Genomic DNA, 20,786 nt, shown 5'->3' with positions numbered 1-20,786 from the left:
AGCCGGCTGAGAAGATGAGGGCGGCTATTAACAAATGAAAGCAAAACTCAAGAAGTACACAAAAACTCTTTTACGAAAACAATTGGTCAGAGCCATAAAAATCAAGAGCTTAACTCTGAAACCGTAATGTAATCTCTTTGGTCCTCATTTTTTGTACATAGTATTTGTCATTAGTTGAGTCCTGCTATGAAATTCTTGTAAGTAAAAAAAATTACATAGAAAACATTTATATAACAAAAAAAATTTTTAAATTCGCGCACTATTAAAATCTAAAAAATTTTTTACGTAAGGATACGTGGCGAGATCAAGATCAGTCCAGATGTTGCCGCGCGTCTAACAAAATACTCATTTCGTCAATCTTATAGCAAAATTTTTTAGTGTCAAAAACAAAAACTCATTTTGTATAATAATCGAGTTAAAATTTGCAAAAAAAACTGGCAAAATTATAATTCCAGAAGACTCTCAAAGCGAGTGATTTTACAACTCGTTTGTGAGCTTAAAAGGAATATGGCCGCAGCTTTAAAATATCTAATTCCAGCAAATTTAAAGCAAGTGGGCTAAAAAAAGCAAATTCGGTCCCGAAAAAAGTCGAATTTTGAAAAACTTAGCATAAAGTCTTGCCAAAAAAACTCGGATTGAACAATTCAGCAACCCACCTCTATCTTCAGATTTAAAATCAATAACACTACAGTTAACAATTTTAACAAATTTTAGCAAAATTGTCAAAATTTAGGTCAAAAATACCGAAAATGTGAATAAAAGCAGCTGAATTACGTCTAATATTCACAAAACTTTAAAACTCGATAACTCCCTATCAAAAGCAAATATTGAAAAAAATCTTTTTAATTCCATATTCTATCCTGAACGGGCTTTTTAATGATACCACTCACAGTTCTCGACGATGATTATATCGATCGGCCAAAATTGTCTGAACAAAAAAAACCCATTTGAGTATATAGTTCCTCCCCCACTAAAGTGGGTCGGAACAAATATGAAATAAATGAAAATAGCCACGAAATTAACTAAAATTGAGAAATATGCTCCCATTTTACACTTGAAAAGCATTGTTTATTTCCACAAAAACCAAATTAAACTTGGCCAATTGGGCGAAAGAACAGCTAAAAGCGGTTATCCATATGCCTTATTCTGTCAGAAACACTTTTCAAAGTCAAAAAGTAACTGACTAAACTCAGCGCATGGTAAAAACAATTCTGTCGCTCTTAAAAAATTAAATCACACAGCAAATTTACTCACTTCCGCTTTTAAGTCAAAACTCCGTCTGAACGAATAGTATTTCCGGTAAAAAAACTGAAGAAAAGCAATATAGTAAATCTTTCAAATTGTCAAAATACTGCTTTAATCTGTCATAAGTGGATCAGCCCGATTTTTATCCATCGGACTGTTCAAAAATGACGGCAAACGTTTGAAGTCTATTCCAGAACAGAATGAAATGGGCGCCTAATACATCCTGATTGTAGCCAGTTTTAAAAAATCAAATACGAAGTAATTACTTCTCGTAAATGTTTTGGATCCCTTTGCTGAAGTGCTCGGGCAGTTTTGGAATTTTGCCCTGGGTGATTTTGTACATGACCGCCATCATGGATTCCCCGTCAAAACAGTGCTCGAAAGTACACAACTCGTACAATATCACTCCCAGAGACCTTAACAGAACATTAGTACCTAAATCTAAATGGATTACCGGAGTCAAGAAGATTGGAACAGTTATATAAGAAAAGTTACGTAAGAATTATTAAGAACCTGACACCGAGAAATTTTTCATTTAAGAGCTACTACTTAGTTCATAATATGATCTTCGAATCTTGTGTAAGGAAAATTATGCTGACAATTTGATCCGTTGAAGCCCTCACAGTTGAAACGATAGCCAATTTCGGCCACCATTACAATGTTTTTTATGCCCCCATTACAAATTATGTGTTGTTATAAAGCACTTTAATATGTATAAAAGAAAGTACGTGCGCCTAGGGGCGTGAAAGATAAATGGCCACTAAAATGGGTTGAGGGAGGGCAAAGCAACATATCCCTAATTTCTGCTTAAAATGGTATATCTGATTAAAAAAGTGTAAGTTTTCATCTTAAACCGGAAAGCGTAGATAAGGAGCAAAATCCGCCTATCAAAATATCACCTTACCGCCAATATGTAATAAATACTCCTATCAATTATGATCACCTCAATTTTCTGCTCCCCAATAATACACCAAAATAAATACAGCTAAGCTGGCTTTTCATAAATTTTAAATGCAGCGTCATGTTCAAGCTAGAACATTGCACGCGTAAACGCGCGCGTTAAGAAGCGAACAGGCTAACAGAACATCAGTCTCAAAATTATAGACTCCTGCCTGTTCATTCTACAAATTCTTGCAGATAAGAAGATGTTAAGCATTATAATCCGCAAAATCTTTAATGCACACAAGTGCAAGTTTTGAAAATGCGGAAACTTTGCAGTGCCAGAAGTTCCGATTTGCATAAACTTTAGGCACTTCAAAATTTCAAGTTTTCTGTTTTAAGAAAGGCTACGCGACTCTGTAGAAATCAATTCCAAGTTCTGGCTGAACATCTCGAACCGTTACGCGGTTCTCGATAAACGTCCGAAGTTCTCCAGCAATGTGAAGTATACTATATATCTTTCCTAGCTTTGTCAACTTTGCCAATGAATGAGCTATTATCTATATCTGTTCCAGGACACTCAGATGTTGACTTACCACATGTCTGATTTGGAATCGTACCCCTCGTGTCTCAGGCACTCTGGACTCATGTAGTATGGAGTTCCAATGAAAGTTGAGGCCATGTCTGCAGTGCCCATTAGCACCCGCGAGATCCCGAAGTCGCCCAGCTTACATGTGTTGTCCTTCACAAATATATTTCTGAAACATCACAATTTTCCGTCAAATATTTTGAAAGTAAGATTTCAAAAATTTGGAAATCTTCCAGGCAAGGATATTATTTAAGTGAATTCCAGCTGTAAGTCTACATCTAAAAGATGTTCTTGTTTACACAAATCTGATAACTATTCACATTGATCGTTGATAATCACTGTGTTAAAAGCAAAAGATCGCAAAAAAAGCAAACTGGTCGTATTAAAAATCAGAAAGTACCAACGAGCCGAAAATCAATGCTAAAAAGAGAAAAGGTCACTATTTGCACTGATATCTGAAGTTCTTCAGAAAAAAAGTTCTTCAGGCCTCCCGTCAGTTTGAGATTGACAGAAATAAGCGCTGCCAAACAAATATTTACGCAGATCAACAAGGCATTGTCTCAACCAAATATTTCCGCAGATCAACAAGATATTGCCTCAAACAAATATTTACGCAGATCAACAAAAAAATGCTTCAAAATCAAAAAGTCTAGAAAAACAAACATAATCGGAAAATAGTAGCCGTTGACGCTCATCGGGATCTTATGTACCTGGTAGTTAGTATTTTAAAATTAGAGATACGGTGGCTTTGGAAAACAGTTTGAGGATTTAAACTTAGATTTTCAGGGTTTGAGGGTGAAAAGGGGTTGAGATTATATTGAACGAGGCGGCTCGGTAATGTGCGATCGCACATAAGGTTCCGACACCGCTCATCCAAAATTTTGGCATAATTGTCTACCAAATGAGGAACAGATGGAAAAACAAAAAATTCAAGTATTTTTCAAAAAAAAAACTGGTGTATGAACGAAAAGATAGCCTCCAAAGCAAATAACTCAGTGGAGTAACAAATGATGCATTAAATTGATAAAATATGTCGATATTAAGAAAGCGAGCGAAGACGAACGGCAAAATCAAACAACAACAACAAATATTAATTACATCAAAAAATTTATGTCCGTTTTAAAAAACAAAACTTAATAACAAAGTCAAAATAGTGTCAGATAAAACTGAAAATAATTAAAATAACTTGTAATTCACCAGAAAAAAAATGGTTATTCACCAGTTCATAATAAAGCTTGGTAACAATTAGACAAAAATGAACAGAAACTTTAAAGTTAGAAATATCGCTGAATTTTAAAAAATTAAAAAAAAAAACAATTAATTTCAAAGTAATGAAAACCATTAGGAATCAAATAAAATATCCCATAGGTTAACAATTACCAATGCTTCCATAGAAGGGAATTAAGAACTCTTGGTATTCAATTTTCTATGCAGTTACACAAAGAACAGCAAATAGACAACAAACTAAAAATCAATTAAAACTTGCCAGAAAATGTATTGGAAGCCGTAAAGCCATACTTTGGCCCCCAAAAAATCTTCGTTTGCACCTTCGTCGAACACCGATAATGTATTATGTGGCCGCTCATTATTGAAAATAAGCAACAATTAGACAAAAAAGAAAAAATGCAAAATTATGTAAAACTCGAAAAAAAATTATTTCCAAAGACATAAAAGCCATTAATTACAAAATGAAAAAATTGAATAAGTTCGTTTATTCTTCCAAAGGAAGCCCTCGAGACCTGCAATTATCCAGAACAAGTCTAACGTCTACAAAAGAACGTCAAATATGACAAAAATGAAAAATTAATTTACTTTTTTTTGTGAAAAACCCGTGTCGGAGCCAGTAAAGTCACAACGAATTCTTTAAAAACATTAGATTTTGTGACAACAATCCCTTTTGACACCTTCTCTTGACAAAAATCATGTCATATTTAACCTTTAATTAACGAGACCAGGTAACAAACAGATAATAAAAGGAACAAAATTGCGAAGTTGAAATGTTTTTTTTTTTCATTTTGGAAAACAATTGTTTTCGCAGTCATGAAAGCCATCATCTATCTCCTAATATCAGAACATCGTCTCATCTACTCTTCCAGGAAAATCCAATCAAACCGGGTCATTGTACAGGAAATTAAAAACGACTAAAAAGACAAAGTAAAAACGACAGTTAAAGACAAAATTGAAAAAAAAATTAAATTCTTCGAGAAAGTACTGTCGAAGCGGTAAAGAACCACAATCTATATCTTTAGGGATTTAATTATTATCAATTGTGTTATGCGTTATTTTGAACGCGAAAATGTGATATATGAACTGACAATACCGTGAAAATTTGACAAAACTAGAAAACATGAAAAATGGACAAATACATAAAACTTTTTTAAAAAAAGTGTGAAATCTAGTAGTATCAAAGCCAGAATACCATAACTTAAGGCGTAACACCGCAATAGAGACTAAATTTGGATTCAGCAGACTGAAGGAGCACTATTTGATTGCTGACACTAAGCTACAAGTTGACCAAATTAAAGAGAAAAATGGAGGCAAAGTTCAATAAGCCATTTTTTATTTAAAAATCAAATATATTAAGTCAAAACGACCATAAGCTTTCAAGCAATCAACTAAATAAATTAATTTCGGGATAATTAGGAAGCCAATGAGACCTATCACTAGTGAGCTTTGATTTGAAATGTTCTCTTAATTAATTAATATAAAAAAGATCGAATTTTTTTTATAAAAAACCGACTGACGACAATCCGAATTATTTTTGGATTGTAACGGTCCAAGATTGGTACAAAACTAGTCCTGCTAATGCTTATTGTCCATTGGGAATAATGAATTTTGGAATGTCATTGATATAGATATTTTGTTAGTTAAAAAATCAAAAATAAATGCTGCGTTTTTGATAATCAACGAATAAAGTTAGCAAAAAACGGCAAATTTTTTATTTACAGAGCACTCTCGACGGAATTTGAAGTGCAATTAGCCCCCTTTTCAGTCTACAAAGATTGTGTTAGTGGTGTTTGGGTGTGCACTTCCTTCAAATTGAATCAGAGTGGACTAAAGAAACTTATCTCGTGCTGTTTTTGATGAAAAAGTCTGAATTTTGAGAAACATTTAGCCGGAATTTGTGACAAAAACATTCAATGAAAATAGCCGATAATTTATTTTGTCTTTAAACGTAAAATCAACAACAATTTCTTGAAAATTTTTTAAAAATTTTTATCGAAATTGGCGAAACTTTAGTCAAAATTCCGATAAAAGGTGAATGAAATCAACGGAATTCACTCTATTTTCTCGAAAGTTTAAACCTCGATATCTCCCTGTCAAAAACGAAAATTAAAAAAATCTTTTTAATTCCATATTCTACGCTGGACAAGCTTTCTAATGATACCAGTCAACTCTCCACGATGAATATATCGATCGGCCAAAATTGACTGAACAAAAAAAACCCATTTGAGTATATAGTTCCTCCCCCCCCCCCCCCTCAAGAGGGGTCGGAACAAATATTGCGGTCAAACGAGTCGGGGCGAAATCAAGTCAAACCCCTCAAAAATCTAAACACCGAATAACATCTCATCCAAAAAAGCCACCCTGAAGGTCCTGAACTTATCTTGTAATTATAGTGCGAACTCTGAAAGATGTTGACTATATTTAAAATTATTCTCATAAGGAAAATAAAAATAACAATTTATTTTCCTGGGAATTTGTGCACTATTGTGCACCTGTTACTGTTGAAATTGTGACATTTGGGGCAGTCGTTTTTCCAATCTAAATCATATATTCCGAAAGAAAAAAAACAGCTCACTATAAGAGCAAAAATGAATGGCCATTTAATTATTTTCAGTTACAGTGAAAAATAGCTTCAACAGCCTACGGGTTCTCTGACGTACGTTAACAAAAAATGTCGTTTGCACGGATTCTGGGCCACATAAAGCATTTCATTTTTGAGCTATTTTAAGCAGTTTGCTTTTTCAAAATTATGTTAGATTGTCTGTATTCACAAATTTTTTTTTACTGTTTATGGGGAGCTTATGGACTCCCATAAGCTTCACTATGCGTTTTGATGACACTTCAAAGTTTGAAATCTTATTTTTGTTGAAAAATTTTCTGTCACCTTAGTGTTCTCGGTGAAATTGTGGTTTTTTTCATTGAAAGAAGACACTTGAATATTCCGCAGGCCATTTTCTGCGGAAACTAAATTTCTTTAGTTCCTTGAATTTTTGATATTGGTTTTTATATTAGGTTCAATTACTTTTTTTTAATGAAAGAAGACGTTTGAATATTTGATAGAATTAACAATTTCTTTAGTTTTCCCTACTGTTTGCATTGTTTTCCTTTCTGGGCGTTCGCCGTTATCTTTTTTATGTGCTATAGCAATAGCCACTCTCAAAGCAATAGCCATGTAAAAACAAAGCTCGTCGACCACAATTTTCCGTAAAACTATTCTCATGCATTCAGCTTTTGTGGTCAATTACAGCAAGGCAACTCAAAAGTAAAATGTGCGCATGTTCTGATCAGACTTTCAAGACAGTAGGTAGCGCCAGATGAGACCATACAGGCTCTGTACGTAACATTGATTAGACTATCCAGACAGTATCGAGTGACCTCACTAGACCGTGCAGACTCTGGAAGGGGTCCTGATTAAACTATTCACCCCATAGTAGTAGTAGCAGTACTGGCTTCAGAGTACAAATCCACGGATAATTCACTCTAAAAGTTTAAATTTAGCAGGAGTTTTGATTATTACAGTTTGGACATTGGGCTGCAGTTTCCACAGAGGCATATAATGGGTCATGAGCAAGAATCATTTTTATTGTACTGTAGAAACATTTGCCAATATATATCGTTGAGAGTTTCCTTGTTGATATTGTCGGCGTTGGATAGTAGAGTACGCCACAAGATGTTAAACAAGTGTAGTGTACGTTCAAATAAGTTGCAATCTGCTTTCTTTAGTCTTCCTTTTTTCACTGCGAACTCGTTTTTGGAGCCTTGCCTCCTCTTTGTTACAATCCCTCGTTCATGTTCAGAAAAGTCGTATTTGTTCGCGAGTATATAGAGGAAGAAAAGGTCATGTAACTCTAAGTAGAATGACAGCCATAGTGGCTTGAGGCGTTCAAGTCTCTTTGTATGTCTTGTCTGATGGGTAATTCATAATCCACAAGGCAGCTTTGCTTGATAGCCTTTCTAGGACTTATATATCTCCCTTACTGGCGTAGCCAACTTGGGATGCGTAGCCTACAACAGGAAAAACGTAGCTAGTACAGGCGTTCAATTTGGTTTTCCAGCTTGCGATTTTTGAGACAGTACGTTTGAAGAAATAGAACGCTCGCCAAGCCTTGTTGAGTCGAGTGTTGCAATTCAAACTCTGCGTCGGATTAATGCTCATCAAACACCAGGGTCAAGCTCCTGCTAGCTGAGGCTAGAGCTGTTCCATTGAGGCTACCTTCAAAACTTCCTCGGAGGCTCAGGCCACATTTTTTGTCATTGAGATTATGTCATTTTCTGTACTCCATTTGATGATTTGATTTATGTCATGTGGTAGGTGTGCAGCTGAGGTTAAAAATAATTTGAATTCGTCTGCATATGCATGAGGAGTGGTGAGGGTTACTACATTACACAGGGCGTTCACATAAACGATAAAGAACAGGGGACCCACTATAGACCCTTGTGGAACACCACTGGTGACAGGAATGTATGGCGACGAGTCGTCGCATATCTTTACGCGTTGATATCTTTACGCGTCATTTTCTTGGGAATCATAGTAATTGTGAAGTTCGTCAACAAAGAGGAGATGTAGTACTGCCGCGTGGTTCTTTCGAAAACCAAACTGTGCGTTGTTTAAGTTTGTGGACAGGAAGACAACTCACACACAACTCAAAAACCTAACTGTGCGTTGTTAAGTTTGTGGACAGGAAGTTGCATATTTTGTTGAAGACAACTCATAGTTTGTTGAGGAATTTGGATATGGATAGTGGACAGACTGTTGAGCGGTCGCGGTTTACCCCCCCCCCCCCTCATCCTGATTAGGGACGGCTTGTGTCGCGCACTTCATCCTGGGAAGTAAGTCAAAAAATAACCTAGACAAAACACTGGCAGTTACTAGTAACGTGATTAGTGAGACTTGTTTTTTTCATTTTGACGCAATTTAAAATTTTGAGATAAGTCGCAACAAATTTGCGTCTATTGACATTTTTAACAACAAGCGGGGGCTCTTTTCTGTTATTGCCCCCCCCCCCCCCCAGCCTTATATAGCCAGTCTATTTGCACCCCCCAAATATGTACTTTTTGGTCCTTAGAGATCCCTTATTTTAGTCATAATAAATTGCCGGTACCGGTAGGCGAATGGATGAATTTTTGTTTCCGGTTGTCAAAAAAATTAGTGCCATAAAGCTATTCCCGTCAAAGAAAAGCGCAAAAATATTAAAAACAAGATTATTCTTTGTCTGCTTACATTATAAGCAAAGTTCAATTACCGTACACGTCTTAATTTCAAAACTTCGCGGCATAATTAAATTGTAAATGCCGTTTGCATATAATTGTATATGTAAGTGTATGAAACGCAACCAATATGCTATAACATGCTATAAGTGGGGGGTGCAAATGGACGTGGGGGGGCAATAACAGAAAAGAGCCCAAGCGGGGTCAGCTAATGGTGTTTCCACACACTCCCAGTACTATAAAAAAGAACATACTAACCTAGGTTTAAGATCACGATGCAGAATCTGTTTCTGGTGCATATATCGCGTGGCAAGAACGACTTGGCAGAAGTAATCTAAGATCTCTACTTCACTAAAATGTGTTCCTTCCTTCTTCGCCTTCTCGATTAATAAGCCAAGGTCACCACCCTAAAATAATGTTTTCAATACCAGTAATTCAATTACGTTAACTATGACAGAGAACACCGGCCGAAACAAAATAAAGCTCACATTGCAATATTCCGAGATAATGCAGAAGAAATCCTTGTCCAGGAAATTATTAAAGCATTTCACCACTCCAATATGGTCCAGTTTGGCTTGTAATTTTGCCTCTCTCATGGCGTCTATTGTTTCATCAGGAGGCATTTCACCTACGTGAATCTCTTTCAAAACTTTGCTGAAATAACAAAGGAACCATAAGACGCCCTGGCTAAATTTTAAGATATACCTGATAAAATTGAAAATGTAGCTACACTAACAACTTCTCCTCTGTATATAGACTCTGATCATCTTCCACGAGATATACTGTGCCATACTGTCCCTGGCCCAACTTTTTGCTCAGCAAATACCGGTTCGCGACTATTCTATTGGCAGTTGCTTCTTTTTGTGCAACGCCGCGCGAAATGACCATTGTTGGTATTTAAACAATGCGGCCTGAAATCATGCACAGTAACAGACATCCAGGTTCATTTAGAAACCAGTGTTTGCAGTAATTATAGGTCAGATAACCTATAGCCCCCCCCCCCCGTGTTATGACCCCCGTTACAAATTATGTGCTGTTATATAGGACGTTACAATGTAAAAAAAATGCACGTTCACCGGGGGGTCATAATGAATATTACCAAACGGTTGTTATCGTCACCGAGAAGTGATCAAACTCCGAGGCGAAGCCGAGGTGTTATGATAACTTCGAGGGCACTAACAACCGTGTTATCACGCATATACATCTTATTTTGCATATACATCAACGACCTGCCAGATGCCCTCAGATTTGGTGAACCCTTTATGTTCGCGGATGACCTAAAATACTCCACATTGGGACATCAGCAGACCAAGTAAAGAGTAACCTCGACGCACTGGAAGACTAGGTTACCCGAAACAAAATGGGTCTAGCTATTGAAAAATGCGCCAAAGTTTTTTTCAAAGGACAAGAAAGCCACTTCTACCTGTGTGGAAGTCTCCTCCAAACCTCAGCTGGTGTAAAGGAATTAGGGATTCGGATACAATCCGATTTGACTTGGAAAATCCACTTAGAAGAAAGAATGAAGAAAGCTAACCGAGTCTTCTATTCCCTGAGAAGAAATGTAGCCTTTAAAGTTAATATGCGCATCAAACTGGGACTTTACAAATCGATGATTCTGCAGTTCTAATGTACGGATCCGTGTGCTGTAACTTAAACCGAGGAGATATGCGAAACTTGGAACGGTTTCAACAAAAGGTTGTGTCCTGGATAACAAATAGCAAGACACTGAGTTACGTCGAACAACTCCGTTTGTCAAATCTACTACCCTTGCCAATGTACTATTAGCTCAATGATCTTCTACTACATCTACTACCCTTGCCAATGTACTATCAGCTCAATGATCTTCTACTACTATCAAGTCTTCAACAAATTCAACCGACAAATACAAAACAGCCGGTGCTGCCTGGAAACAGATCAATGAGAAGAGACGATTACTTTGACTTAATGAAAAAACGACTCGAAAAGTCTCGCGGCGAATCCTTCCTTGGCATCCAAAGGATAGCCAACAGACTTCATTATAGCATTGACTTCGGAACACATCTAAAACACCGAATTCTAAAGCAAATGTGGAATGATATCATGATGCTGTACAAACCAGAAAACGTCTGCACGTGGCAGATCTCTTGTGACTGTCAACACTGCAGAGAGACATGGACTAATTTTCTATAGCTGCTTTGATCGGGAGAAATCCCTTCTGTAATGAAAATCCCCAATCAGCTCAATGATCTTCTACTACTATCAAGTCAGCTCAATGTACTATCAGCTCAATGATCTTCTACTATTATCAAGTCTTCAACAAATTCAACCGACGAATACGAAACAGCCAGTGCTACCTGGAAACAGATCAATGAGAAGAGACGATTACTTTGACTTAATAAAAAAACGACTCGAAAAATCTCGCGGTGAATTCTTCTTTCGAACCCAAAGGTTAGCCAACAGACTTCATCACAGCATTGATAAAACACATAATTCTAAAGCAAATGTGGAATGATATCATGATGCGGTACAAACCAGAAAACGTCTGCACTTGGCAGATCTGTTGTGACTGTCAACACTGCAGAGAGACATGAACTAATATTCGATAACTGTTTTGATCGGGAGCGAAAAAACGACTTTGTCTTAACGAAAAAACGACTCGAAAAATCTCGGGGTGAATTCTTCTTTCGCACCCAAAAGATAGCCAACAGACTTCATCACAGCTTTGACTTTGGATATAAATCTTCATCACAGCGTTGACTTCGGATATACACGCATACACATCTTATTTTGCATATACATCAACGACCTGCCAGATGCCTTCAGATTTGGCGAACCCTTTATGTTCGCGGATGACCTAAAATACTCCACATTGGGACATCAGCAGATCAAGTACAGTGTAACCTCAACGCACTGGAAGACTGGGTTACTCGGAACAAATGAAAAGGTACCAAAGCCAATGTACTATCAGCTCAATGATCTTCTACTACTATCAAGTCTTCAACAAATTCAAACGAAAAATACAAAACAGCCGGTGCTGCCTGGAAACAGAGAATTCTAAAGCAAATGTGGAATGATAACGTCTGCACGTTGCAGATCTGTTTTGACTGTCAACACTGCAGAAAGACATGGACTAATTTTCTATAACTGCTTTGATCGGGAGCGAAAAAACGACTTTTACTTAACAAAAAAACGACTCGAAAAATCTCGCGGCGATTTCTTCTTTCGCACCCAAAGGATAGCCAACAGATATCATGATGCGGTACAAACCAGAAAACGTCTGCACGTGGCAGATCTGTTGTGACTGTCAACACCACAGAGAGACATGGACTATTTTTCTATAACTGCTTTGATCGGGAGAAATCCCTTCTGTAAAGAAAATCCCCAATCAGCTCAATGATCTTCTACTACTATCAAGTCTTCAACAAATTCAACCGACAAATACAAAACAGCCGGTGCTGCCTGGAAACAGATCAATGAGAAGAGACGATTTCTTCGACTTAATAAAAAAACGACTCGAAAAATCTCGCGGTGAATTCTTCTTTCGAACCCAAAGGTTAGCCAACAGACTTCATCACAGCATTGATAAAACACATAATTCTAAAGCAAATGTGGAATGATATCATGATGCGGTACAAACCAGAAAACGTCTGCACTTGGCAGATCTGTTGTGACTGTCAACACTGCAGAGAGACATGAACTAATATTCGATAACTGTTTTGATCGGGAGCGAAAAAACGACTTTGTCTTAACGAAAAAACGACTCGAAAAATCTCGGGGTGAATTCTTCTTTCGCACCCAAAAGATAGCCAACAGACTTCATCACAGCTTTGACTTTGGATATAAATCTTCATCACAGCGTTGACTTCGGATATACACGCATACACATCTTATTTTGCATATACATCAACGACCTGCCAGATGCCTTCAGATTTGGCGAACCCTTTATGTTCGCGGATGACCTAAAATACTCCACATTGGGACATCAGCAGATCAAGTACAGTGTAACCTCAACGCACTGGAAGACTGGGTTACTCGGAACAAATGAAAAGGTACCAAAGCCAATGTACTATCAGCTCAATGATCTTCTACTACTATCAAGTCTTCAACAAATTCAAACGAAAAATACAAAACAGCCGGTGCTGCCTGGAAACAGAGAATTCTAAAGCAAATGTGGAATGATAACGTCTGCACGTTGCAGATCTGTTTTGACTGTCAACACTGCAGAAAGACATGGACTAATTTTCTATAACTGCTTTGATCGGGAGCGAAAAAACGACTTTTACTTAACAAAAAAACGACTCGAAAAATCTCGCGGCGATTTCTTCTTTCGCACCCAAAGGATAGCCAACAGATATCATGATGCGGTACAAACCAGAAAACGTCTGCACGTGGCAGATCTGTTGTGACTGTCAACACCACAGAGAGACATGGACTATTTTTCTATAACTGCTTTGATCGGGAGAAATCCCTTCTGTAAAGAAAATCCCCAATCAGCTCAATGATCTTCTACTACTATCAAGTCTTCAACAAATTCAACCGACAAATAAAAAACAGCCGGTGCTGCCTGGAATCAGATCAATGGGAAGAGACGATTACTTTGACTTAATGAAAAAAACGACTCGAAAAGTCTCGCGGAGAATTCTTCTTTCGCACCCAAAGTATAGGCAACAGACTTCATCACAGCATTGACTTCGGATATACATCTTCATCACAGCATTGACTTTGGATATACACGCATATACATCTGATTTTGCATATACATCAACAACTTGCCAGATGCCCTCAAATTTAACGAACTCTTCATGTTGGCGTATGGCCTAAAATACTCCACATTGGGACATCAGCAGACCAAGTACAGAGTAACCTCGACGCACTGGAAGACTGGGTTACCGGAAACAAATAAAAATGTACTAAAGCCAATGTACTATCAGCTCAATGATCTTCTACTACTATCAAGTCTTCAACAAATTCAACCGACAAATAAAAAACAACCAGTGCTGGCTGGAAACACAGAATTCTAAAGCAAATGTCGAATGATAACGTCTGCACGTGGCAGATCTGTTGTGACTGTCAACACTGCAGAGAGACCTGGACTAAACGACTTTGACTTAACGATTTTGACTTAACGAAAAAACAACTTGAAAAATTTCGCGGCGAATTCTTCGTTCGCACCCAAAAGATAGCCAACAGATTTCATCACAGCATTGAATTCGGATATACATCTTCATCACAGCATTGACTTCGGATAAACACGCATATACATCTTACACAGAATTCTAACACAGAATTCTAAAGCAAATGTGAAATGATACCATGATGCGGTACAAACCAGAAATCGTTTGCACGTGGCAGATCTGTTGTGACTGTCAACACTGTAGAGAGACATGGACTAAACAACTTTGACCCAACGACATTGACTTAACGAAAAAACGACTCGAAAAACCTCGCGGCGAATTCTTCTTTCGCACCCAAAGGATAGCCAACAGACTTCATCACAGCATTGACTTTGGATATACACGCATATACATCTGATTTTGCATATACATCAACAACTTGCCAGATGCCCTCAAATTTAACGAACTCTTCATGTTGGCGTATGGCCTAAAATACTCCACATTGGGACATCAGCAGACCAAGTACAGAGTAACCTCGACGCACTGGAAGACTGGGTTACCGGAAACAAATAAAAATGTACTAAAGCCAATGTACTATCAGCTCAATGATCTTCTACTACTATCAAGTCTTCAACAAATTCAACCGACAAATAAAAAACAACCAGTGCTGGCTGGAAACACAGAATTCTAAAGCAAATGTCGAATGATAACGTCTGCACGTGGCAGATCTGTTGTGACTGTCAACACTGCAGAGAGACCTGGACTAAACGACTTTGACTTAACGATTTTGACTTAACGAAAAAACAACTTGAAAAATTTCGCGGCGAATTCTTCGTTCGCACCCAAAAGATAGCCAACAGATTTCATCACAGCATTGAATTCGGATATACATCTTCATCACAGCATTGACTTCGGATAAACACGCATATACATCTTACACAGAATTCTAACACAGAATTCTAAAGCAAATGTGAAATGATACCATGATGCGGTACAAACCAGAAATCGTTTGCACGTGGCAGATCTGTTGTGACTGTCAACACTGTAGAGAGACATGGACTAAACAACTTTGACCCAACGACATTGACTTAACGAAAAAACGACTCGAAAAACCTCGCGGCGAATTCTTCTTTCGCACCCAAAGGATAGCCAACAGACTTCATCACAGCATTGACTTCGGATATACACGCATACACATCTTATTTTGCATATACATCAAAGACCTGCCAGATGCCCTCAGATTTGGCGAACCCTTTATGTTCGCGGATGACCTAAAATACTCCACATTCGGACATCAGCAGACCAAGTATAAAGTAACCTTGAGGCACTGGAAGACTGGGTTACCCGAAACAAATGAAAATGTACTAAAGCCAATGTACTATCAGCTGATTGATCTTCTACTACTATCAAGTTTTCAACAAATTCAACCGACAAATACAAAACAACCAGTGCTGCCTGGAAACACAGAATTCTAAAGCAAATGTGGAATGATAACGTCTGCACGTGGCAGATCTGTTGTGACTGTCTACACTGCAGAGAGACATGGACTAATTTTCTATAACTGCTTTGATCGGGAGCAAAAAAACAACTTTGACTTAACGAAAAAACGACTCGATAAATCTCGCGGTGAATTCTTCTTTCGCACCCAAAGGGTAGCCAACAGACTTCATCACAGCATTGACTTTGAATATACATCTTCATCACAGCATTGACTTCGGATATACACGCATACACATCTTATTTTGCATATACATCAACGACCTGCCAGATGCCCTCAGATTTGGCGAACCCTTTATGTTTGCGGATGACCTAAAATACTCCACATTCGGACATCAGCAGACCAGATACAGAGTAACCTCGACGCACTGGAAGACTGGGTTACCCGAAACAAATGAAAATGTACTAAAGCCAATGTACTATCAGCTCAATGATCTTCTACTACTATCAAGTCTTCAACAAATTCAACCGACAAATACAAAACAACCAGTGCTGCCTGGAAACACAGAATTCTAAAGCAAATGTGGAATGATAACGTCTGCACGTGGCAGATCTGTTGAGATTGTCAACACTGCAGAGAGACATGGTCTAATTTTCTATAACTGCTTTGATCGGGAGAAATCCCTTCAGTAAAGAAAATCCCCAATCAGCTCAATGATCTTCTACTACTATCAAGTCAGCTCAATGTACTATCAGCTCAATGATCTTCTACTATTATCAAGTCTTCAACAAATTCAACCGACGAATACGAAACAGCCAGTGCTACCTGGAAACAGATCAATGAGAAGAGACGATTACTTTGACTTAACGAAAAAACGACTCGAAAAATCTCGCGGCGAATTCTTCTTTCGCACCCAAAGGATAGCCAACAAACTTCATCACAGCATTGACTTCGGCATTGACTTCCAAGTCATTTAAAACACAGAATTCTAAAGCAAATGTTGAATGATATCATGATGCGGTACACACAACAAAACGTCTGCACGTGGCAGATCTGTTGTGACTGACATCACTGCAGAGAGACATGAACTAATTTTCTATAACTGCTTTGATCGGGAGAAATCCCTTCTGTAAAGAAAATCCCCAACAACAACAACAACAACATCACATCCACACCACACACCACCCATATAAACACCACACATACACATACACATCTCTCTCTCACACACACACCAGACTTCTTCACAGCATTTACTTCGGAACACATCTAAAACATAGAAATCTAAAGCAATTCGGAACACGTCTAGAACACAGAATTCTAAAGCAAATGTGAAATGATATCATGATGCGGTACAAACCAGAAAACGTCTGCACGTGGCAGATCTCGCGGTGAAAAGTCTCGCGGCGAATTCTTCTTTCGCATCCAAAGGATAGCCAACAGACTTCATCACAGCATTGACTTCGGAACACACCTAAAACACAGAATTCTAAAGCAATTCGGAACACATCCAAAACACAGAATTTTAAAGCAAATGTGGAATGATATCATGATGCGGTACAGTCCAGAAAATGTCTGCACGTGGCAGATTCTAAAGCAGATTCTAAAACACAGAATTCTAAAGCAAATGTGGAATGATATCATGATGCGGTACAAACAAGAAAACTTCTGCACGTGGCAGATCTGTTGTGACTGTCAACACTGCAGAGAGACATGGACTAATTGTCTATAACTGCTTTGATTGGGAGCAAAGAAACGACTTTGACTTAACGAACAAACGACTCGATAAAGAAAATCCCCATTAACAACAACAACAACATCACATCCACACCACACACCACCCATATAAACACCACACATACACACACACCTCTCTCACACACACACCACCCACACCAACACCAAGTTTTCTTAGGCTTCAAGGTTATCAAACTCTTTGCACCACTAGACTACGAGTTTATCGCCACTGTTTTATCGCCACAGTTTACTTATTAACAGTAGCGATAAAAGAGTGTGATATGAAGCATATAGGACAAAACGCTCTCCTCATCTAGAATGATTCCTAGTGATGCTTCTACTGCAAGGCGTCGGCGCATGGATGGTGCCCCGCGGAGGCAGAGTATAGAACTACGCAAAAGTGCGAAAAATATTTTTTGCCCCAAGTAGACGATCACGTCCGAATATGAATCTTCTTTCTTATCTCTGATCCTGGAAGCCAATCTCTGAGTGGCTTTTGATGACGAAGTACCGTATCGTCCGGTACGAGAAGATTAACGTACATGTGACCTTCAGAAATTCGATTGTCCTTTGTAGGAATCCAATATGCTTCTTGGGCAACTCTTGGAATACGGATTGAACAATTTTACATCGCATAATATTCTGCTGAAACGTGATCCGAACAGGCCATTTGCTTTGATATCTAGCCGTGCAAATACCAATTCGCGCCTATTCCATTGGTAGAAGCTTTTTTCATGCAACGCTGAATAAAAACGACCATTGCTGTCATCTAAACAATGTGGCCTAAAATTTCGCAACGTAACAGACTTCCAAGATCATTTAGAAAATAGTCTTTGCAGTAATTTGTTTTGGATCTTTTCTGGGGTCCTTCCCGGTATTGCACCCAGCTTACTGGTTAGAAAACTTTTAGGCTCCATCCTAAAAAATATACCATAATGCAGGGCTATAATTTCAGGGGGCTATATTGGGTAAGACCCCTACTCTGTTTCGGGCCCCTACAGTATGTTCTTTTACACCCGGTTCAAAATTATGTGTTGTTATATGGCAAGATACTATTTAAAAAAGCACATGCAGCTGGGGAACGTAAAACATATATTACCATTAATAAGGGGGGGCAGAATAGATCCTTTTTTTCAAATTTTTTTTCTGTAGATCTAGAGTGCACTGTCAAAAAAACTGTTCAAACAAAGGTCAGCACTTCTCCTAAAACGTTAGTCTGTCAACTCGAGGGTAGCAAGACAGCTATGTACATATGTACATTTATACACCTTGACAGCAGTCAAAAATTAAAGCATCAGAAGTGAAAGACAGAGAAAGTAACAAGCATCAGAATTATAATCGAATTATGTATGATTAATAGCAATTAAAATACATGTTGTGGTGATGTTAAATCAGAATTAGAAAACATTGAAGCATTTACAACAACAACCTCCCTTCCTCTAGATAGATTCCCATTGATGCATCTACTACAGGGTGCCGGCGCATGGAATGTGCGCCTCAGAGACAGAGTAAGGAGCGACGCGACATCCGGGAAGCATCACACATACAACACACATACACACACACTACACAAGTTTTTTGAAGTACAAGTATACCAAACTGTTTCCATCATTAGACTACAAGTTTACCTCCAATCTTGTATCGTCACAGTTTATTTAGTAACAGTAGCGACAAAAGAGTGTGATAAACTCGTACTCTAATGCTGAAGAGTTTTTCCAGTGTCCATCGAGCATTTTAAATCAGAATTTGAAAATATAGAAGCACTTAGGACATCAGCCTCCCCTCATTCAGAATGATTTCAATTGATGCTTCTACGGCAGGGCGCTGGCGCATGGAAGGTTCACCGCGGAGGCAGAGTATGGAGCGACGCAAAAACGTGAAACTTATTTTTCGCCTAATGCACACAATCACGTCCAATTATGAATCTTCTTTTTTATCGCTGATCCTGGAAGCCGATCATTGTGTAGCTTTTGATGACAACGGACCGACTCCTTCAGTACATGAGAAGATTAACGTAGATGTGGGATTCCCAAATTCGTTTATCCTTTGTAGGAAACTAGTATGCTTCCTTGGCAACTCTTGGAATAAGGATTGAATAATTTCACATCAAAAAAATTCTACTGACACGCAATGCGAACAGGCAATTTGCATTGATATCTACTCGAACTTCGTCATGAGTAGTCGAACTTCGTCAACTTCCATTTTCGGGGGGTTTCATTGTAAATTGCCTGATTCAATTTTAAGATACACCTGATAAAAATTGAATATGTAAATCACTAAGTTCTGCATATAGACTCTGGTCATCTTCCACAAGGTGAAGCGAAGGCAGAGAAAACTACAAGCGTCATAATTGTAATGAAATTAAATATCACAAATAGCTGTTAAAGTACATTGTTTTGTGATTTTAAATCATAATTAGAAAACATAGAAGCTTTTAGGACAACAACTTGGCCCCTTCTAGCATGATTGCTATTGATGCGCCTAATGCAGGGCTCCCGCGCATGGAGGTTACGCCACGGAGGCAGAGTATGAAGCTACGCAAAAGCGCAAAATTTGTTCTTGCCCTATTGTGCGTGATCACGTCCGAACATTAATTTTCTTTCTTATCGATGATCTTGGAAAGCAATCTATATGTGGCTTTTGATGCTGATGGACCGGATCGTCCGGTACATGAGATGATAAACGTACATGTGGCCTTCTCCACTCCGATTATCATTTGCTTCTCTTTCATCTTCTTGATGTGCTCGTGATATTCGTAGGAATCCAGTATGCTTCTTGGGCAATTCTTGGCCTGCGAATTGAACACATAAAAATCCAAAAAAGTGAAATATGTATTTTGCAATGTCTGAACACAGGGTTCTACTTCGACATCATCGTTGATCGTGTTGAGCAGGTTGGCAAAAGTGTCTTGGTTTTCATTGTGTCTGATGACTGATAGCCACCTTTGCAGCAAAGACAAGCATTCCCTACATTAAAAAAAATTTTTAACATTGAATGTTGATTAGAGTTTTAAGGGATCCCATCCATATCTATTGGCGCTCCCATCTCTGAACGCTCCCCTGGTTAAATCAAATTGATATCCTCCCAATGCGAGTGCATTTAGCCAGCTTGGTGATCTTTTTTCTATAGCTAAATATAGATTCTCTTTTTCATCGTAAAGGTCTTTCAGAACCAACGTTTTCGCTTGAGCCTGCTGAAAGATTTTTTCCGATAAAATTCTGCATCTACACTGTTATGATTTTGTAACAGCTCAATTTTCTGACTCGATCCTTAATATTCGTCGGTGATTTTCTCTAGCATGTTAGAGTTTTTAGTTGAATTTTTCTCCAAAAGATCGTTGCAGATTTTACCAAAACCAAAAACTGAAGCC

At 38.2% G+C, this 20,786-nt stretch overlaps 1 protein-coding gene across 1 annotated transcript; it reads right to left on the bottom strand.

Annotated features, from left to right (window-relative positions):
• Nucleotides 1-1,511: 1,511 nt before the first annotated feature.
• On the bottom strand, nt 1,512-10,055 carry LOC142357211 (serine/threonine-protein kinase Nek11-like; the record flags this gene model as incomplete). The annotated part of the gene is made up of 5 exons (XM_075408874.1): nt 9,885-10,055; nt 9,637-9,802; nt 9,407-9,555; nt 2,721-2,882; nt 1,512-1,661 (listed from the first exon to the last, which is right to left on the bottom strand). Coding segments are annotated over exons 1-5 (779 nt in total), but the record flags the coding sequence as incomplete, so codon positions are not given.
• Between the last annotated feature and the right edge of the window lie 10,731 nt (nt 10,056-20,786).

This window comes from Convolutriloba macropyga, unplaced genomic scaffold, assembly GCF_964194025.1.
Source record: "Convolutriloba macropyga unplaced genomic scaffold, txConMacr16.3 SCAFFOLD_3826, whole genome shotgun sequence".
NCBI classification, from domain to species: Eukaryota; Metazoa; Xenacoelomorpha; order Acoela; family Convolutidae; genus Convolutriloba; species Convolutriloba macropyga.
Note: the sequence above shows the minus strand (reverse complement) of the source record. Positions and strands in the feature narration are given on the sequence as shown.